At 41.0% G+C, this 21,265-nt stretch overlaps 1 protein-coding gene across 2 annotated transcripts in view; it reads right to left on the reverse strand.

Moving 5' to 3' along the window:
• LOC149245285 (G-protein coupled receptor) overlaps positions 1-21,265 on the reverse strand; it is a 278,843-nt gene that overhangs the window by 190,531 nt on the left and 67,047 nt on the right. For both annotated transcript variants that reach the window (XM_089457738.1, XM_089457737.1), the window contains exons 5-6: positions 14,337-14,390; positions 13,968-14,042 (exon numbers count right to left, since the gene is read on the reverse strand). In XM_089457738.1, the coding sequence (XP_089313864.1) occupies positions 13,968-14,042; positions 14,337-14,390 (129 nt within the window). The remainder of the gene's footprint in view (positions 1-13,967; positions 14,043-14,336; positions 14,391-21,265) is intronic.

Consider the following 21,265-nt stretch of genomic DNA (forward strand, 5'->3'; position numbering starts at 1 on the left):
ACATTACAATTTGCAGAAATTGAGTTTACAATGACATAAGAACTGGATGGCTAATGATTTTAAACATTGAAACATTTTGTACAACTGCTTCCTTGGACTTGTGACAAAATAGGTGCAACAGAACCAATACAAAATAGCATCACATATATAAATGTATCATATATGTACAATGGCAAAACAAACAAAACTACCAGCTAGCTACTTAAGATCAGTGCCCTCTCCCCCTTTTACGAGAAAAGATGATGGGTTGTTTGCTAGGCCTACCCCTAGCAGCAGAAGGCCCAAGCCCTACTCCTAATGTCAGAGGATGACTGAAGGGTATCGAACTGTGCTCTATCTATAGAAGGTGGTGTTGATGTTGCCACATTCTCCTCCTCCTCCTCTCATTGTTGCTCCTCCTTTGAGTCCTCCTCCTCTTGTTGCCCCTGCTATTGTACTACTAATGGTTCTTACTCTAACCCCATGCAAATGACTCCTCCATGATGGGAAGCTCAGACCCCGCCCTCCACTTAGACAATATATCAATATTGTCTAAGGAAATGGCATCCACATCCAATGGCTTCTCTATTTGCTTCACCCATAGTCAGAGATTGTATTGAACATACACCAAGTCATTAAGGTTGTTAGTTTATGGTAGCATCGGACAGGTGTTCTAGTCTCAGATGATGCTAAGAGGCTAAAGAACACTAGATCTCCAAAACCCGGAAAAGGTTTCACGAGATAAGTTTGGGAAACACCTTAATTAAATTAATTTGTCATAATTAAATTATTTCCTAAGTCTAACTTAGGAAAAGAAGTAAATTAAAGTTAATTAATTAAGGATGTTCAAGATTGCTCTAGAGACTTCTATTGATGCACATTGCAGTTAAAATGATCCTAGCATTGATAGAGGTTTGATCATGGTCGTTGAAGACTTAATGAGAAATTATAAGAGTGGCTCGAAGGGATGGAAAAAGACACACCAAGCATCAGTTGATTAGTGAGCAAGGCAAATCGAGCTACCTAGTTCGCGGTTCAAGCTAGGGAAGGAGAGCAGCAAGGGTTTGCAACAGGGATAATTTCTAGAGAAATTCTCAAGTGACTTTCCAATTTCTAAAGTCAAAGAAGGAAGACCAAATTATCTAGCACGGAGGCTGAATTCTACAATGTGAGTTTCCAGTTTGCCTGTGCTAGTTACCGGAGCAAGGATCGATTCAGTTGCTAATGCCTGGATCAAGTCCCGGGAGGCCTAGCGAATAATTTCTATAGGCAGTGACAGGCAAGACAGCTCATCCATTAAGGCGGATCGAACTCATCGAAGCAGGCAGTGCACATTTCCAATCCAGTTGTGCGAATTACCTAGGAAGTGCGAGTTTGCTGAAGACGGGCCATGAGAGTTGCTATGAGGGAAATGATTTTCCCAGTATATTTTCCAGTAGGAAAAAATTGTTGGAGCTGAGCCAGGAAAGGGCAGCACTTGTAATTCTCCATATTTGCATAATAAAATAAACCCCCATCTACAGCACTAGTTTTCCCTATGGGGTTTTTCCGAGGACGTTTAGTCCAAAATATCATTGTCTATTTTTTATGTGTGCATTTGTTTCTCAGTTCCAGATTTATAATTCCGAACTCTATTTCTATTGTGAAAAATGCATTAGAGATTTACTCGTTATTTGTCATAAACAAATAAACTACTAATAGTTAAAAGAATAAACTCCAGTTGGTGCATTCATGGAAATTTTCATATGGGATCGAAGCATTATCGATTAGATAAGAGGTTCAAAGGTGAGAAGAAGCGAAACCATGCAGTTTGAGAGAGAGATCTTGCTAGTTTTTGTAGCATCGGATGATGTTCTAGTCTCAAAACTTTGTGGAGAGGCTAAAACACAGGAGTTCTCCAAAACACAGAAATCATTTCTAGAAATTCCACCTAGAGATGGCTCAATTAAATTAAATGACCATAATTAAAAATGTCCTAAGTCTAACTTAGGAAAAATGGTTAATTAATAATAATTAATTAAGAAATGTGAGAATTTTCTAGAAACTCGCATGGGTCGACTTGGAGATGATCTCAATCATCAATTAAGTTTTAATCATGGTCGCTGGAGTCCCAACTTGAGATTATAAGAAGAGGTCGATGGGTAGATGGAGGACACACCAGTTGCAGATACTCAGTGAGCAAGGCAATTCGATTTAGCAGTGAGATCGAGCCACTGATCAAGTAGCAAGTGTCAGAGGGGCAAAGACAATGAGTCAGAAGGAAATTTTCCAGTTTTGGAGAGCCAGCTGTAAAAGGCAGCATTATTCCACTAGATGTTGTGCAAAGGTCTACGCAAACAACTTCAGAGTGGCAGTTCGATTTGGCTGAGCAGGGGCTTGATTCGTTAGCCAATGGTCGGGAAAGTCTTCCAGATTTGAGTTTCACAAAGAGAACTCAGAGATCAAGACAGACTTAACAGAACCTCTAATTTTGGTGTCTGGAAAGCGAAAATGCAATTTCTATTGGATGAGCATGGCTTGAAGGAGTTTGTGACAAATGTCATGGAAGAACTAACAAATCCACAACAGCTAGCAACCTTCAAGAAAGAGATGGCCAAGACTAAGAGGATGGTCCTATCACATTGTCTCGCATATTACAGACTAAAATATGGCAAAGGAAATGTGGGATGCCAACTTGAAGGTGTACTAGGATCCATCTGAGAATCATAAAATGAGAAGCTGAGGACAATTAAAATGCAAAAGGGCGACGATATTACTTCCTACCTCACTAGGATTTAAGGAATCAGAGACAAATATGCAGTTGTAAGAGAGAAACCAGTAGACAGTGAGCTGGTGCGCACGACTCTAAATGGGTTTTTCCAAGGAGTGGCATATATTTGTCCAAGTCATCTCTAGGTGAGACACACTTCCAAGATGGGAGCACCTATGGAGTTACTTCACTCTGGAGGAGCTAAGAACCAGTCTCGTAGAAGGTACTATCACCAACAGTAGCAAGGGACCGAAGGTGGAAAAGGAAGAGGAGAACGTAGCCCTTGCAGGTAAGGGAAAGGCAAAGAAGGGTCCCAGTCAGGGACAAAACTCAAAAGGAGAGAAAAAGGAGGACTTGTCGAAGGTCAAATGCTTCGAATTGGTCAATTTGGTCAGCAACAGACAAGAGCTTCAGCAGAGATCGACGAGTTGACCTCTAGATTGGAGGAATTCGCATTAATAGCAGTGATACCTCCAGATGGAGGAGGAGCATGATGCTTCAAAAACCAGTATGGCAGGGTCCATGGGTGAGCAGTAGGAAGTCTAGATCAAATCCAATTGTTGTTCACATGATCAATTCGTTTGCTACGAGAGCCCACAGTCCAGAGTAGGAGGAGGGTCAAGATGTCTACAAGGCACAGTCAGATCTCGACGAACATATGCAGAGCTAGTTGCAATGAGATGCGTAAGTGACAGTAGCAAAGCCAGCTGGGCGAAGTCAAGTGCTGAATAGACAGTGAAGAGTGAGTTGCAGTCAAGGATTCAAGGGACAGTTACAGAGCCAGTTGCAGTGAGACAGTAGATCGAGATTGATTTAGCTACAGTTAGTAGCAGCTGGATCAAAGTATGCGCAGTGGTTGATGGACAATGTGTTGAGAAATCTAAAGGGCAATGATTAGAGTGATTTCTCTTTCTATTATAATTGCTTGTGATGTCTTTTTACTTTTTCTTACTTTTAGCTTCTTTACTTATTATTATGTTTGTATATCATCAAACAACTATAAAAACAATAAGAACAAGAACACAGAATATAGGCTACAATCCACGGCCAAAACCTCTCCACTTGAGAGGAAAACCCGCAAATCTCTGTTCTTCCTTATGATTCTTCAATTGACAAATTCCAAGACATTTAGACCAAGATCAATACCCTCCAAGACCAAGTTCAACCTTTCCGGATGATGTGTTATCCTTGTCTAAGTCAAACCTAGTCAAATCTCTTCCAATACCACTACTTCGACCTCCAACTACAGAATTTCGGCCTCCACTAAAGACTTGAAGTTTTCGGCCCTCCTGCAGTTGTTGCTACCACGCGTTTGAGCTTCGTTTTAGCCTTCCAAGGCTTCCTTAGACCTTTGCTTGGCTTTCACTGACTTCTGAAGCTTGAGGATGGCTTCTTATGACCTTCGCTTGACCTTCTTGCCTACCCTTCTCCAAGATCGAACTTGTAGAGGAAAACCCTAGATCTGCTGCGACAACCCTAGCCTTTCTTCACACATGTAAGAGAGAAATAACCCAAAACCAAGTCTTCTTCGTCCTCTTCCTTCTTCATTGCCTTCTTCTTCCTCTTCCTTTGCCTAAATGAGTGATATATGTATGTGCTTCAAGGAGGTCAAGTTTCCTCCTTTATATAGGCTCATCAAGGTGGACACGGCTCCTCATTTTAGGCCGACTTACTAGTTGCTAGGCCAACTTGGTCTTGAAGGGTATTTTGACACTTTTAAAGACAAAATAATTTTCTTTACAAGTTACAATGTGCCCGAAGGGGTCTTCAGCTTATGACAATGACTCTTTTGACTTCTTGACCTAGGACAAACTCTAGAATCACTCAATGGGTGTTTTACCTATAAAATAAAAGACCTTGAACATGAAACCCATGCTCCAAAAATAATAATAATATTTTTCTTTCATTTTACAATTTACAAGAATCAAAAAGTACATTTCATATTTATGAAGACCAAACCTAGTCACACATTTCTTCAACACAGCGTTACGAGGATTGACCTCTTCACAATGATTTCCAGTGACAAGGAGTCAAATCAGTGTGAAGTTGTGAAGGAAGTGTTAGTTTTTGTAGCATCGGAGGTGTTCTAGTCTCGAAATTTTGTGGAGAGGCTAAAACACAGGAGTTCTCCATAACCCAGAAATCGTTTCTGGAAATTCCACCTAGAAGTGTCTCAATTAGATTATTAGCCTATTTTTAATTATTTCCTAAGTCTAAACTTAGGAAAAGGGGTTAATTAATCATAATTAATTGAGATAAGGTGTGAATCATCTAGAAACTCACACAGATCGACAGAGAATTAATCTGGGCCCTTGATTAAGTTTTAATCTTGGTTGTTGGAGGTCCAATAGAAGATTATAAGAAGAAGTCGATGGGTAGATGGAGAACACACTTGTGAGAACCACAGAGAGTTCGATTTCCTTGGAGAGTTCGATTTTCCAGAGAGCCAGCAGTGCTAGAAGAGTTCGAGCTTCAGTAGGTAAGTAGAGACAGTGAAGTCGGAGAAAGATTTCCAAATCCGGTGAGTGCATTGCAGAGAGAGGCCGAAATTTCTCCAAGAAGTTGCGTAGAGGCAACGCAGAGGCTTCAGAGGGCAGTTTCATTCACTGAGGAAGGAAGGCATTTTTAGTTCCAAAGGTCGGGCAGAGGTTCCAGAGGGCCAAAGAAGCGTTTTCCCAGTTAGCAGCAGGGAGGACAGCTAGATTGGTAACCGATTCAAGCAGCACGTATGGCAAGCAACATCAGGGTAACGCGTAGTCTGCATAGGCCAAGAGGGACGGCTAGCCATTCAGAGCTCAATTAGTACCGAGATTGCTTGGAGTGAGGGTAATTTCCCTCATTATTTTTGCTAGTATTTTCTCTGCAGGATAGCCAGCATTTGGCATCCAGATTGTACTCAGAATTTCTCACTGCTGCATAATACTAAAAACCCTTAGTTGTTGCACCAGTATTCCTGCATTGGGTTTTTCCAGGGACATTTGTCCAAAAATAACTGTGTTAATTTTTATGTGTCTATCATAGCATATTTCCCAGTTTCCAACGCTATTATTTTCCGCAGTTTTATTTATGAAGGTTGCAGTGTGATTTATTCAGTATTTGTCGTAGCAAATAAATTGTTAAATTAATTAACAATTAGAAGATTAATTTTCAATTGTTGCAATAGGATTTCAAACTTGAAATTTTCACAGGAAGGAGGTATAAAAGAAGTCAAACATCAGCAACATGGAACCGTCCAGCTATATCATGTTCAGACAGAGCAGTAGGTTCTAGATATACTCACGAAAGCTCTAGGGAGAGCTAAATTCATCTATTTTAGAGAACATATGGGTATAGTGGAGAACACCTTCCTCGCTAAGAGGGAGTGTTAGTTTATGGTAGCATCAGATGGGTGTTCTAGTCTCAGATGATGCTAAAAGGCTAAGGAACACTAGATCTCCAGAACCCCGAAAAGGTTTCGCGTGGGCATGGACTTACGTCAATTTAGTGTGTGGGTGCACAACATGAAATGTGTGATTGCAACAAATTAAATCTAAGTTTTGTGTCCTCTTCCAGCATTATCTTTGTTGGTTTAAGGAACATTGCAAGGAGATCCTACAGGCGGAAGCTTTGCTTCAATGAGTACCTCTGATACCCTACAAATCAGCTTGTTCGCAAGGAGGTCCAACACTAAGGGAAACAAGCCCCTAGCCTTACTTCACAAGTCGAACATTTATCGATTTCCCCCAATCCCACAATAAGAAGATGTAGAAGAGGTTTTTGTTGAAATATGGTTGTCATTGATGTCAACCTAAGCAGCGCCAGAAGAAGCCTTGCCTTTGATGACAAAAATGACAAGGTAAATTAAGTCTTCTAGGGTCAAGATCACCAGCGCAGAGCTATGCAGTCTAGTTTCTAGTGCAAAAGGACAATGTGAGTTGCCAAGATGGAGAAGAGAGATTTCCCATAGGGAGATTGAGACTCAGAGGGAGTCTATCTTTAGAGGGAGCAGCCCTATGGAAGCTAGCGCTTCAGGATCTGGGGAGATCAGACTCATTATTACAGTGGTTGCAGCCAATGTTGCAGGAAGCGTCCCCCCCCCATTGAAGGCCCAAAGCGCGTCCCATGCGGATGTGTCCAGGAAGCGTCCCCGGAAGCGCGGTTCCAAAATTCGGAAGTGCGCTTCCGCCTGTTTTGGACGCTTCCTGGAAATTTCGGAAGCTTTCCTCCAAAGCACGCTTCGTATGGCACTTCGGCAGTACAAAGCATGGCACTTCGGAGGGTGAAGCGTACACTTCCGTACGATTCCGGAAAAGTGTCGCGCTGTTTAGAAAATCGTTTTTTTTTTCAATTTTTTTTTTTAATTTTAGGTGAGTTTGCTTGTTGGGGGTGGGTCCACCTTGGGTTAGGGTGAGGAATGAAGGCAAAAAAAAATATAAAAAAAATAAATATAAATATAGCAGATGCTCCCTCATGGTGATGTTAAATTCTTAAAGTAAAAGTGACATTCTCCTTTATTTTTCATTTTTATCCTTTTACTTAAATTTTTAACATTACCATGAAATGACTCAAGATGTTTGAGAGTGGTTCCAGTGTCATTGGACTTCATATGGAGAAAATAGAATTTCTTATCCTATTCAAAATTCAGCAGACTTAACAGTTTTCAGGAATTCGGGATCAATGGGATTGTGGCATTTCATTAGATTATACCAAGTATGAAGGTATGCGATAGCATTTAATCAAAAGCACCAAGCCCTATATCTACCCTAGTGTTGGTGGTGTTAATTGTTGAACTCCTTTGTCACGTGGCACGCCCTTAGCAAAAAATTACCTTTCAATCAAGTCAAAATCATCGATCAAGCATGTTAAGCTTTTTCTACCATATTTTAAGTCTTGAATTAGGTAGTTTGATCAAAATTGGGCAACGTTGACTAATATCCCTAGACAATCGAGGTAGAGGCAAAGGAAAGACAAGAGGAGAAGAATCTAGATTCTAGATGGTTGATGCATCTAAATGGTTGATGCTCGAATAATTAATCATTAATGTACAATGGATGTTATATCTATCTTGATTTATGCAAAAGTATGCATGTTTTCATGTCTTCTACAACTAATTTGGTATTTGGGATGTTTGTTTTGAGTATAAATGCAAAAAAATAAAAAATAAATATATATATATAGCAGACGCTTCGCTTCCTAGATTTTTGGAAAATGACGCTTCCGCGTCCCTGCTTCCAAAAAACGTCCCTGCTTTGTCCCTGCTTCGTGCAACATTAGTTGCAGCAACAGTGCAAAGATAGTAGCAGAGCAGTAGCAACAACAGTATGAGTAGATCAGAGTTTAGAGTTGCAGAGATTTGGGCAAGATCAATGGAGGATAGCATCAAACAGGTGTTTCCTCACGGATCATTACCCTTGCTACAGGGGCCCACAGTATTCAGTGGTAGATGGATCAGTGTTCAGATGGCACAGTCAGTTCTTGAGGGACAGTTGCAGTACCAGTTGCAGCGTCGACATTCTCAGTGGACAGTGCAACGACTGGTAGTAGTCAAATTCTCAAGAGACAGTTGCAGTTCATAGGACATGGTTCATTTCTCAGTTGCAGCAGTAGCAGGAGCAAGAGATCAGTTGTAGCGTAGTGCAGAGTTAGCAGCAGTACAAGGTGCAGTGTCAGCAGTAGCATAGATGCAAGTTGGTTAAGCTCAAAGCAGCAAATGAATCAGAGTTGCGCAGTGGCTTGGTGGGAAGTGGAAGTTTGCTACAAATGTCAGACATCAACAACGTGTATGGAGGATGTTATGGAGATTGGGTGAACACCTTCCTCGCTAAGAGAGAGTATTAGTTTTTGTAGCATCGGATGGTGTTCTAGTCTCGACTTTGGACAAAGAGGCTAAGTAACACTAGAACTTCAAAACCCAAAAGTTGTTTCTGGAAAACCCACCTAGAAGCAGCTCAATTAAGTTAATTAATTAGTGATTAAACTTTTCCTAAGTCTAACTTAGGGAAAATGATTAATTAACAACAATTAATTGAGAAAGGTGAGATTTCTCTAGAAACTCACATGGATCAACTCAAAAATGATCTCAGCCATCGATAAGGATTTAATCATGGTCGTTGGTTTGCCAACGAAAGATTATAAGAAGAGGTCAATCGGGTTGGAGGAAGTCACACCAATGATCAAGGCAGATTGAATTTCTCAAAGAGTAGAGTTCAGCTAGAGAAGAATTTGAGCTAGTGATCGAGTGGCAGTGCCTGAGGGAGCAGCGCAATGATTGAAAGAGTGGCAGAGACATTTCCAACAGAGATTCTTAGCAGCAAAGCAACTGTCGCTGGGAAGCCAAATTATTTTGCAGGAAAGTCGTCCACGAAGAGCGAGTAAGCCAAAAACCCCAGCGAAAGTGTCAGAAGACGGTCGTTTCAGTTGTCAGAGGCTGGGAGATCACTCGGAAGGCATAGTGCCTTATTTTCAGTGATAGAGGGAGGCTAGACAGCCCAGTTGGAGAAGTTCCAGAGGTTGTACGACTTGCTCAGGCCAACAGTGCGAGCAGCCAGTCAAGCAGTGTGAGCAAGCTAGAAGGAGGGCGAATTATTTTGGCAAAGGGAGGAAATTTTTCCAAATGTTTTGGCAACGTATTTCGTAGAGTTCCACGGGGACATGTCCCCCAGGGTGGGGGACGCGCTTCCTCACTCCCCCATGCTCCCAAGACGGGGAAACTCTTGGGGAAACATTACCCCACGTCTCTTTTTATGGGGAAACTCGAGGAAACTCTTGGGGGACATTTTCTGCTGACGAAAAGCATCCCCACAATCTTTTTTTGCTAATAACATAAAAAATTACAAATTTTAATATAATAAAAAAAATGAAATAAAAACTAGAGGATAAATTAAAACTTTAAAACATATTCATTCACAATTCTCATTAACCCTACAATTTTACCTTGTCGCATGACATTTTCCTTCTACTGTCACTCAACATTTTACCTTGCCGCCCAAGATTTTCTTGCCTTCGCCGCTTGATATTTTCCATCTACAATTTGTTGTGATTCAGATATACCATTGACTAGGGGCCTGGCACATTTGGAGTTGCAATTTTCATTTTGTGACTTGGAGCTGCCATTTTCATTTTGTGACTTGGAGCCACCAAATTGGAGCTGTGATTTATTATTTAGTATTTTTTTTTAAATTTAACAGTATTTCACTTCTTTCTATGTTTACTTTTGGTTTAGTTGTTGGAATTTCTAAGTCTAACTGTTAGAAACCCTTCATGTACTTTACTGATTTATTCCTACCTACTTGTTCTGTTAATTAACAAGTTATATACCATGTAAACACTGGAAATAAATACAAGTACATGCTCAACACATTACAGATCATCAACTGAAGGAAACAAAACAAGCACACAAGTGACATCGTTGTTTTTGGACCAATGTCCCCAGAAAAACCCAATGCGGGAAAACCGGTGCAGCTCGCTGATGGTTTGATTTATTAAGCAGTTTCAGAATACAATTTGGGTGCCAAATCCTGCACTGGTGCAACACTCCCGTGCCTCTCACACTGTTGCAACCTGCTAGCCTCGCATTGTCCTGGGAATCCTACATTGTAGCTCCCTCTGTCGCTCCATCCGCATCTGTCTCTACTGACATCGCCAGTACTGCTACTCCTCTTCGGGGCTCCCGTAGCAAGGTCTAATCCAAGAGGCTGGGTACCTCGAGGATCCTGCCCCTCATCGCCTGTAGTCCACCTGACTACAGCTCGATGTCTCCCCACTTCCGCTCAAGTGGTGTGTGTGCACTCATGGCACACAAAACAAAAAGGATCCTGGCCTTCCAGATGACAAAGTTGGATGCCTCATCCAACCTGTCCTGATCCCTCAGCCCATTCATGGCCATCTCTTTGCTCTTCTTGTTGACTCCTCCGAGTCTCTCTACTTCCCGCCTGGAAGTTCTCTGTTCGACTCCTGTTGAGTCTACTTCCCATCTGGAAGTTCTCTATTTGACTCCTGCTGAGTCTCTCCACTTCCCGTTTGGAAGTTCTCGGTTCGACTCCTGCTGAGTCTCTCTACTTCCTGTCTGGAAGTGACTCCTGCTGAGTCTCTCCACTTCCTCTCTGGAAGTTCTTGGTTCAACTCCTGCTGAGTCTCTCTACTTCCCGTTTGGAAGTTCTCTTCTGGACTCCCTCTAAGTCCTAATTTCCCACTTGGAAATCCTTCTGCCAACGTCAAGTTGCCCCTCTCCGATCGTCTGTGAAACAACAACGATGAACCGGATTCCTTGGCTAGACATACGCCTCGGCAACAACTCCCTCTACCTTGGCCTTGCCATGTTAGGTATTGTTCTTACTACAGTACCCCACCAGCTCCACTCTGCAGCTTACCCACAGCGTTCTAAACCCCAGCAACCTGAAGGTTAGAGCTCCTAGGCTCTGCACAATCCCGGCACCGGCAAATCAACTTCCTCAGCCAACTGCGTCAGCTCTCCTGGCCTCTGCGTGAGCTTGCATGAGCCTGTCTTTGCCTCCCTTAGCCTCTACGTTGCCTCTTCTTGGCTCAAACTTAATGACAAAGGCACTGCGTCACCCCTTTCTTGCTGCTTCTCTGCTAGGAACAGCTTCTGTCACTTGGGATAGCTGTTTTCTGTTGTTGCTGCTCTGCCCGACTGATGTCTTTAGTTCTTCTGTGATCTATAACCAAGCTCTCATACCATGTTGGAATTTCTGAGTCTAACTGTTAGAAACCCTTCATGTACTTTACCGATTTATTCCTACCTACTTGTTCTGTTAATTAACAAGTTATTTACCATGTAAATACTTGAAATAAATACAAGTACATGCTCAACACATTACAGATTATCAACTGAAGGAAACAAAACAAGCACACAAGTGACACCATTGTTTTTGGACCAATGTCCCCAGAAAAACCCAATGCAGGAAAATCGGTGCAGCTATCTGAGGGTTTGATTTATTAAGCAGTTTCATAATACAATCTGGGTGCCAAATCCGGCATACCCAACAGAGAAAAATCTCGGCAGTAGTACCTCTCTACTCATGGGCAGATATTCCGGCTAAAACCCCAAATAAACACTCCGACAGCTCCACAGCTCCAAACTGCCCCACGAAATCCCAGCATCAGCCTCTAGGAACTGTGTCAACCTCTCTCTGGCCTAGCGTTAGCCCAGCATCACTCTGGCTTGGCCTGCGTCAGCCTCTGGAGGCACTGTGTCAACCCTCTGGCCCTCTTTGTCACCCACGCTAGCCCTCTAAGGCACTGTGCAGCTCCTAGCTGCCTCTACGTGAGCCCTAACCGGGTTTGCGTGAACCCTTGGCTGCTTCTGCGTCCCTCTCTCCAGCTACTGCGCTGATCCTCCTGGTGCTATCTCTACCTCTCTGCTTTTGTATTCACTGCCCCTCAGCTGCAATTCTAATCACTCTCTCAACTTTCTCAGCAAACCCAGCCCCAGAAAGTCGAAATCTTGATCTCTTGGTTTGTTCTCCAAGTGACCCTCAAGCCTCCTCTTATACTTTTCTCATTGACAAATCAACAACCGAGATTAAGTCCCTAATCAACGGATAAGATTAGATATGGTTTGATCCATGATTTTTGGACCATTCTAACACAGTTTTATATTAATTGACATTAAACTTAGGGACTCCATTAAAAATATTAATTATTTTAATATCTCCCAAACTGTTTAGAATCTGCCCAAACCCTTTCTGGGTATTGGAGATCTCATGTACCTTAGCCTCTCCACCAATTTTCGTGGCTAAAGCACATCCGATGCTACCCCAAATCAACATTAGTATTCTATGGCTATTTTAGACTTCAGCATAATGTCATTATCATATGATGAATTTACTTTCGATGTGCATTATGTACTTTCAATTGTTAAATGGTTAATTTAATTTAGATGGTCCTTGCATAATATTAATGCCCACTGCAAAATGTTGAATTTAGATGGAACATTGCATATGTCAAATGATGAATTCAATTTAGTGATTTACTTTTAGATTTACAATTTTACATTGATGATTACAGAAATGTCAAATGATGATTATGATTCATAATAGTCTAATACGAAATGATGATCATATTTAGATGTATATTTCATAATTATTAAGATTTACTATTAACTAACTTAGTTATTGACATATTGTTGGGATTTTATTTTTTATTTTAATACATTAAATTTTTAATAATTTTATAAATTTTATGACTCTACCGTTCCCCCGAAATTTCCCTAAATTTTGCAGTTGCTTATATACGTCCCCTTTGTGCGTATCCCCACTCCCGCATTTCCCCGTCCCAGAAACTCGGTGGAACATTGGTATTTTGCCGGAGAATTACAAGTTGGGCATCCAGATTTGTACTCAGATTATTTTGTTGCATAATAATAAAACCCTCATCTAAAGCACTGGTTTTCCCACATTGGGTTTTTCCAGGGACCTTTGTCCAAAAATAACTGTGTCAAAATTTCTTTTGTGTGTGCTAGCATTTTCTTAGTTTCCAATTTATTTCTGTACCGTTTCTATTCTGAAGAAATTTTAGTGTGATTAATTCATTATTTTGTCGTAACAAAATAAACTGCATAACTTTATCAGTTAGAATAATTAATTTCAGTTGTTGCATTTCAAGCGAATTTTCACATGTAATACATATCATAGCATGGATGCTCCCTGCATTTAACAGGCCCCACAAGATCAACCTAAAACTTTTTATCTATTGGTACCATAGGAAATTCAATGACTTGGACTCTACATGTTTAATGGAGAAATATCTCATATGAAATATGATTGGGTGGGAGGGATAGATTCAAAGCATTTGAGTTGGCATCTATGCCTAAACCCAAGTTCTTTAAATGAGATTGTATTAATTTTTATGCCATTCCATGATTCCACATGCTAGGAGGCCTACTCCTAAATCTTATTTGTGGCATGATCAGCTCTGTGGTCACTTGTGTGCCAAGTGAACATGGCCATAGTTGCTTTCTTGTACCAAACAACATCAAGGTAGCTTTTCAGTGTGCAGTATAGGTGCAAATATTGTGAAACCGAGAAAAGTGTCCAGTATCAAAACTAACAAATTGAGCTGTCAATTGGTGAAAGCTTTGAAGGACCTTTGGTAACAGAGATCTATAACTAGGAATCCATCAAGTAAACATTTTCCATTAGTACATGATGACTCTAATCCTAAATATCTCCAACCACAATAGGCAGATTCAAACACAAGAAAGTGATACTCAATTTTCTATATTCAATAGAGCTACACATACTTGAACAAAATCTGTGTTTCCAGTTCCATGGGCAAAGTAATTTATAGGTGTAAAATGTCCAAAGTCCACATATCCCTGCATCATTCAGGGAAAAGTACTGCAGTCAGTAATTTACTAATTATGTACTTCTAAAATCTAATGTCAGATGCAAATGAATCTGGAGATTTCCGAACAAGTGGCCAATACATTTTTCTTAAAGTAGCTCAACATCAAAGAATGTCATTCCTCAAACATGAAGCATCTCTTGAAAATAATAAGTAAATTATCCACCATAAATGATTACATAGTGGACACCTAAAATGCATATTTAAGCATTTTTAAGTTTTAACTGTTTCTATGCATCCCAACAAAAATGAAACAATTCCTTACTGAATCTGATCTGTGTTGCACATCGTTACAGAATCGAACAGCCAAATCTGATTCCTGCAAACCCACTTTCTTTTGGTCACCATAAAAATTATTAAAGTTTCTAATATTCAAAAATAGACATTATCCAAACAAGAGATATATCGTCAAGTTGTGACATTGGTTGGTAAAAATATAAGGTCAGAAAATCATATAATAGATAAGGCATGTTTTTTATTTAGCAATCATATTCTACTGCAGTACTCTGAAATATACTCCAGCGATTCATCTCCACCATTACTTCCTTCAGAATCTCACAAAGAAATTTGACAACCGGACCATTATTTGCAATTCTAGTACTATTTTTTCCGCTACATATCAGCCATAAACTTAAAGTAGGTTGGAGCATTAAGCTCACAAACTCATTCAATCAATGAGAAGCATATAATATAAAACATGAATGTTAGATAAAGATGAGCTTTTACAATGAGAGACCCAAATAAATAATCCTAAGCGGGCTGCCTTGGTGCTTTTTCATAAAAAGACATTATTTATTAACTGCTAATTCATTAACTTTAGTGTTTATTTTTCTTATCTCAGAACTTTATTGATATTGCCTTATTCATTTATTCCTAGCTTATTAGATTATGCATATACAATTGCCTTCCTCTTTAGAAATGCTTCATCTTCAAAGCAACTTTATCTGGTTTTGTCTTCCGTTTAGAAGAGTTGATCTTGACTTTGGATTTGTATCAAATATTGATAAGACTTGTTTATAGCAGAAGTGTGAAATTTAGGAGTTCTTTTTGCAAAATATTTTGGCTTCACAAGCCATATAACTTGTAATTCTTCTCTTGCAATTTGAACTCCATAAATTGTTCTTGTAGGTTTGTGACATAGGTGCCCAATTGCATCAACCATTCTGCTCCTAACACCATGTCCATCTCAATGAGTCATAGAGTGTAACATCTCGTTTGTAGTTCAAGCTTTGTATCTATACAGAAACTTCATGGCACCTATCTATCTCTTTAAGTTGTTGACAATCAGCGATTGTAACAATGAAATCCTTCACAAGGTATACAAAAAGGTTCAACTGTTTTGTAAGATTGATGTCAACAAAGTTGTATGTACTACCCAAGTCTAACAAGATTGAGATATATTTATTATTTATTCTTCCTTTAAGTTTTAATGTCTTTGGTTCCATTCTTCTTGGGATAGCTCCAAGTGATATCATGGTTATATTGTCCCCCATTTTCCTGTTATTACCATTGTTTCCTAGAGGAGGTGGAGTATATCTTGCTATAGATGGTTGTGTTGGTTCCTTACAAGTCTGCTTGTTAATGACACCTGCTGTCGCTCAAAATGACAGTGCCGGACCTCAATCATTGCCGTGCTGCCTGTACATTTTGAGCGACAACATTTTTTGGCGCCGTTGTTGGGGACCAATTTTTGGACCTTGGCTTTGTGACATTTGTCTTAATCATTTTCATCTCCTCATTTCTCATCCTTTCATCTCACCGGGATAAGTTTCTTGTCCTTGGTTTCTTTTACTAATTTCATTCTTAGCATCTTGAGTTTATCAAAGTTAGATTTCTGTTCGGGTGGCGACTCCATTTTTTTATCTTCTACAGGAGTATGTACTAGAAGACATCCAAGTAGCTTGATTAATCCTGCTCCTGATCCTAAAAAGGCTCTCAGAGTACGATTACACAGGTTCTCTTCCTGTACTCTTCTTGTTAATCTCGGACAAGAAGCTCTCTCTGATATCCATTTTCTTTTCCCTGACCCGGCTGAGCACGACATCATGGACGTGTTTGCCCATTGTAACTTTGCTAACATTCAAGGTTATCCCAATGATCTTTTGGAGAATGGGATTAACAAATTGCCCTCTTTTCAAGGTAATAATGTAATTAGTGTTGATGCTCATCTAAAATATTTTGGTTCTTGGTTAGGTAAGTATGTGAGAGCTGCTGATTATAATCACGAAGATGTAAAAATGAGCCTCTTTGTTCTTACCTTGGAGGAAGATGCTTTGGATTGGTTTATGGAAAAGCCTGATAATTCATTTGACTCATTGCAACCGATTATTAGTAAAACAGTGCGAACAACGCATATGGATTTCCAATCAATTAATTAATCATGAGCAAGCTGAAGCTCAATAATAATATAGAGATATTTACAATAATAGAAACATCAAGTTTCTATGTATAATATGGAAACAATCAGTTTCATCTAAGAAACTGCTAAAAGAATAAAAAATAGCAACAGCTAAAAGAATGAGCATTAAATACTAAAAAGGAATATTCTAATACCCTCCCTTAATGCTCAATCTATTTACAACACCAATAGACCCTCTGAATTTTACAAATTTATCAGGACCAAGAGGCTTGGTGAAAATGTCGGCGGGCTGCTCTGTTGTGGGAACATATTGCAACTGAACTGAGCCGTCTTCAACAAGCTGGCGAATGTAGTGGCAATGAGTTTCCACATGCTTTGTTCGTTCATGAAAGACTGGATTCTTGGCAAGTTTGAGCACTCCCTGATTATCACAAAACAAAGAAGTAGGCCCGGTCTGGGAAACATGCATATCTGCCAGCATACGTCGAAGCCAAACTGCCTCACATGATGCCTTAACTGCTCCCCGATATTCTGCTTCTGTTGAGGAGAGAGCCACTGCCTGTTGCTTCTTACTAGTCCAAGTAACAGCACCGGATCCTAGATTAAACACATACCCAGCTGTAGATTTACGGTCATCAACCGAACCGGCCCAGTCAGAATCAGTGTAACCCCTGAGTATAGGATTGGAACTTCGAGTGTATAGGAGGCCATAATCAGAAGTGCCACGCACATATCGTAGCACACGCTTTGTTGCGTTCCAATGATCAGCTTTAGGAGCTGACATGAAGCGGGAAATGTAGCTTACTGCAAAACTGATGTCAGGTCTGGTAGCAGTAAGATAGATGAGACTGCCCACTAATTGCCTGAATAAAGTTTCATCCACAAGGGGAAAGGATGACTATGCTGAAAGTTTGAGCCCTGGTTCCATAGGAGTCGTGGCCGATTTGCAATCCTGCATTCTGAACCTGTCCACAAGATTTTTGGCATACTTGGACTGAGAGAGAAAGATCTGATTTTCAGTCTGCCAAACTTCAACCCCCAGACAGTAATGAAGAAGTCCCAAGTCTGTCATCTCAAAAGTTCTGCATAAATCTTGTTTGATCCCATGGATCAAATGTGCAGAGCTGCCAGTAATGATAAGGTCATCCACATAGACAACCACAAACAAGATATCATCACCAGTATGCTTGATGTACAGGTTTGCATCAGATGGGCTCCGCTGAAAACCTTGATCTGTCAGGTACTGATCAATTTTCATGTACCAAGCCCGAGGAGCTTGTTTCAATCCATAGATTGCTTTAGCTAACCGACACACTTTCTGTTCTTGACCAGCAACCTTGAATCCCATAGGTTGCGTCATGTAGACTTCTTCTTGGAGATCACCATTTAGGAAAGCACTTTTTACATCCATCTGATGAACTTTCCATTTGAACTGAGCTGCTAGGGCAAGGACAAAACTTATGGTACTCATCTTGGCTGTAGGAGCAAAAGTCTCCTCATAGTCGATGCCTTCCTTCTGTGAGAATCCTCGAGCCACAAGCCGAGCTTTATACTTATCTATGGTTCCATCAGCTTTGTATTTCACTTTATACACCCATTTGCAGCCTATGGGCTTTTTCCCTGCAGGAAGATCAGAAAGTGTCCATGTGTGATTCTTCTGAAGACTCTGGAATTCGGCTTCCATAGCCTGTTCCCACTCAGATGTACCCTTAGCCTCTGAATAGGTTTCAGGCTCAAAAATACTGTGTAGGTTAGCCATAAGAGCAAAATTGACTGTAGACTGTTGTCTGTTCTTATGTCTAGACGTTCTACCTTCAAGGAGCTCATCATCCCGGAGATCACCAATGGTTTTAGCCCACCATTTAGGCCGAAGAGTAGAAGAACCAATATCAGGAGTAGAGGAACCAATATCAGGAAGAGGTGGAGAAGACTCAAGAGCAATAGGGACCGCAAGAGGAGGGTTATTTTCTGGAGGAAGCTCAGATAGAGTGTTATCAAATACTGATGCTACATCATCCCTCCCATCAGGTGGACCGACCGGAAGAAGAACACTGTGAGGCTGATCCTCAGAACACTGATCAGAAGAAGAAGACTAAAAGAATCCTCTGTCTTCATCAAATACTACATCCCGACTGAAGCTAAGACGACCAGTGGCTATATCTATCAACCTATAGGCCTTGTGATGATCACTGTACCCTGTCATCATGAGTTTCTGGCTTTTGGAATCCAACTTAGAGCGCTTAGCAGCTGGAATCCAAACATATGCAACTGAGCCAAATACTTTGAGATGACTGATCTTAGGCTTACGGCCAGACCAAACCTCTTCAGGAGTCTTCCCTGTAACAGCCTGAGTGGGTGATCGGTTAAGAAGGTAAACAGCAGTAAATACTGCTTCAGCCCAGAATCTGTTTGGAACACTCCTGTGTTGTAACATGGAACGAGCCATTTCAACAACCGTGCGGTTGCGACGCTCGACAACACTGTTCTGCTGAGGAGTGTAGGGTGTGGTTAACTGACGTTTGATGCCATGAATATCACAGAAGTTGGCAAAAGCTGAAGAACAAAATTCCCCCCCATTGTCGGTCCTAAGAGTCATGATGTTACAGCCAGACTCTTTTTCAACTAAGGTTTTAAACTTCTGAAAGGTACTAAGTGCATCAAATTTATTTTTTAGAAAATACACCCACATCTTTCTACTGAAATCATCTACAATAAGTAAAAAATATTTGCAAGCAGTGATAGAGGCTGTATTCATAGGACCACAAATATCAGCATGAAGTAACTGAAGTACCTTAGATGCTCGCCAAGATTCTCCATCCTTGAATGGAGACCGATGTTGCTTTCCCGCTTGACAGGCGCCGCATACCCCCAATTGCTGAGTCTGAATATCAGGTAATCCTGACAGAAGTCCCTCCCGAGAGAGCTGAGAGAGATACTGCATATTGAGATGCCCATATCGCTGATGCCATAGAGTACTGATGGGAGAGGCACGTGCTGCTAGAGCCACTTCTGGAGAGTCACCGGTGTCAAGTAGCCTATATAGACCATGGTCCTCTAGGCCAACAGCAATTGTTAGACTAGTCTCCCTGTCAATAATGGAGCACTTGTGCGCACTGAACACTACATCAAGCTGAGGAGAATTCCTCATAATCTGGCTGACAGACAGCAGATTAATTTCCATACCAGGAACATAGTATACATTCAAGAAGATGAGTGTGCGCCCACCAGACTGGATCTGAACGGTACCTCTGCCAACCACTGTGTATTTTTCACCTCCACCAAATACCACGGAATCACTGAAAGGTGAGAAGTCAATAAACCAGTCACGCCTGTGAGAGAAATGGCGTGATGCACCAGAGTCAATGTACCAAGCAGAAGACGGTACATGATCTGACGACCTTTTAGCCATAAAGGCGTAAAAGGCAGATTCTGTCTGCTCGGAATATTCCTGACTGCCTTCCAACATGAGATTGGTTAACGAAGCCATCTGCACGTTTCCCAAGATATGGAAAAATACAAAAAATCCTGCACGGATTTCAACGAGGATGCTGGCTGATCCAGACAAAAATTGACAGATGCTGATATAAATATGAAATGATTCCCAAAGGAAGCTGATTTACTGTAAGAAGCACAATTTTCTTAAACAAACACTAGATAGGAAGAATCAACAAATTGTGGAGATCTCACAAGACAGAGAAGAATCCATTTCTGTATCGAGATAGACGACTGTAAGCTTTTATCACAGTGAGCAAAGCCGAGGCTAAGACTCAGTGAAGGCTACCTGGCTTACAGAGGGCTCGACCTTAGAAAGGAATGAAAAAACTCAAGAGATTAAGATGCGAAGAAGCTAGCTGATCAAGAAATCTCCCTGAGAGCAGTTTCGAAATGAACTACTGAATTTTTCAAACTATGAAAAATTATTTCGAAATCAAATATCAGTTCTTAGAAAAGCCGGAAATTCAAATATCAGTTCTTAGAAATACCGGCTGTTTGCAGTATGGATGCTCTCTATGGTTTCCGCTGCCTTTACTAATCCAAAGTCACCTCTTTCGGACCAAGAAATGTTGAACCGATAGCTGAAGAGGCTGACTGTTGCATAAAAAAACGAATTTTGCCGACTGTTACTGCTGGAGAAAGCCGCTGTCACAAATACATCGATGGTGCAACGCCACTAAAGAGAGAGACTGCCGCAAAACGCACACCAGGAATGATTACGTGGTGTGTAATCGGATTTGTGGAATGACTGCCGCTGAGTCCAAGCTGACAGTGCCAGACTTATTCTGCTCAAAACCTTCCAACACGCAGAATCACTGAAATCTGCAGTGATCAAGAGCTTCCGGACTGAAATCAGGTTGATTTAGCGCTAAAAATCAATCGATTTACCCTTGGCAAAACAGAACCGACACGCTTACGCCAATCAGAAGTCGTAAGTGCCCTTTTTCAACACACAGGTGCCACAGCAAAAATTCTATGTTTGACCACGAAATGAACGAAGCGGATGAAACGAAAGGGTCTGCGGAATAAAATGAGCGCGGGTAGATGACCTCTTCCTTCAGCTGATCAGACAAAGTCTCTGTTTCTCTATGCGAGACAACTCCTGCTCTGGCTAATAATATAATAGCAGATTTGGCAGCACTTAGATAACGACCACACTGTTTTGATAACGGTAGAACACACACCGTCGTCGTTCACCACCAGCACCACGGAGGCCTCACGCTGGAACTGACGGCACCCAATCTCCCGGCGGCGACACTGGCGGCCAACGCCTGAAATATAACCAACGAAGAAGAATTACGTCTGATGTAATGTCTTTGCGTCTATACGCTGATTCACTG

The sequence above is a fragment of the Pinus tabuliformis genome, chromosome 7 (genome assembly GCF_031772625.1).
Source record: "Pinus tabuliformis cultivar Carrire ecotype Pingquan chromosome 7, CPIR1, whole genome shotgun sequence".
Classification (NCBI taxonomy): domain Eukaryota; kingdom Viridiplantae; phylum Streptophyta; class Pinopsida; order Pinales; family Pinaceae; genus Pinus; species Pinus tabuliformis.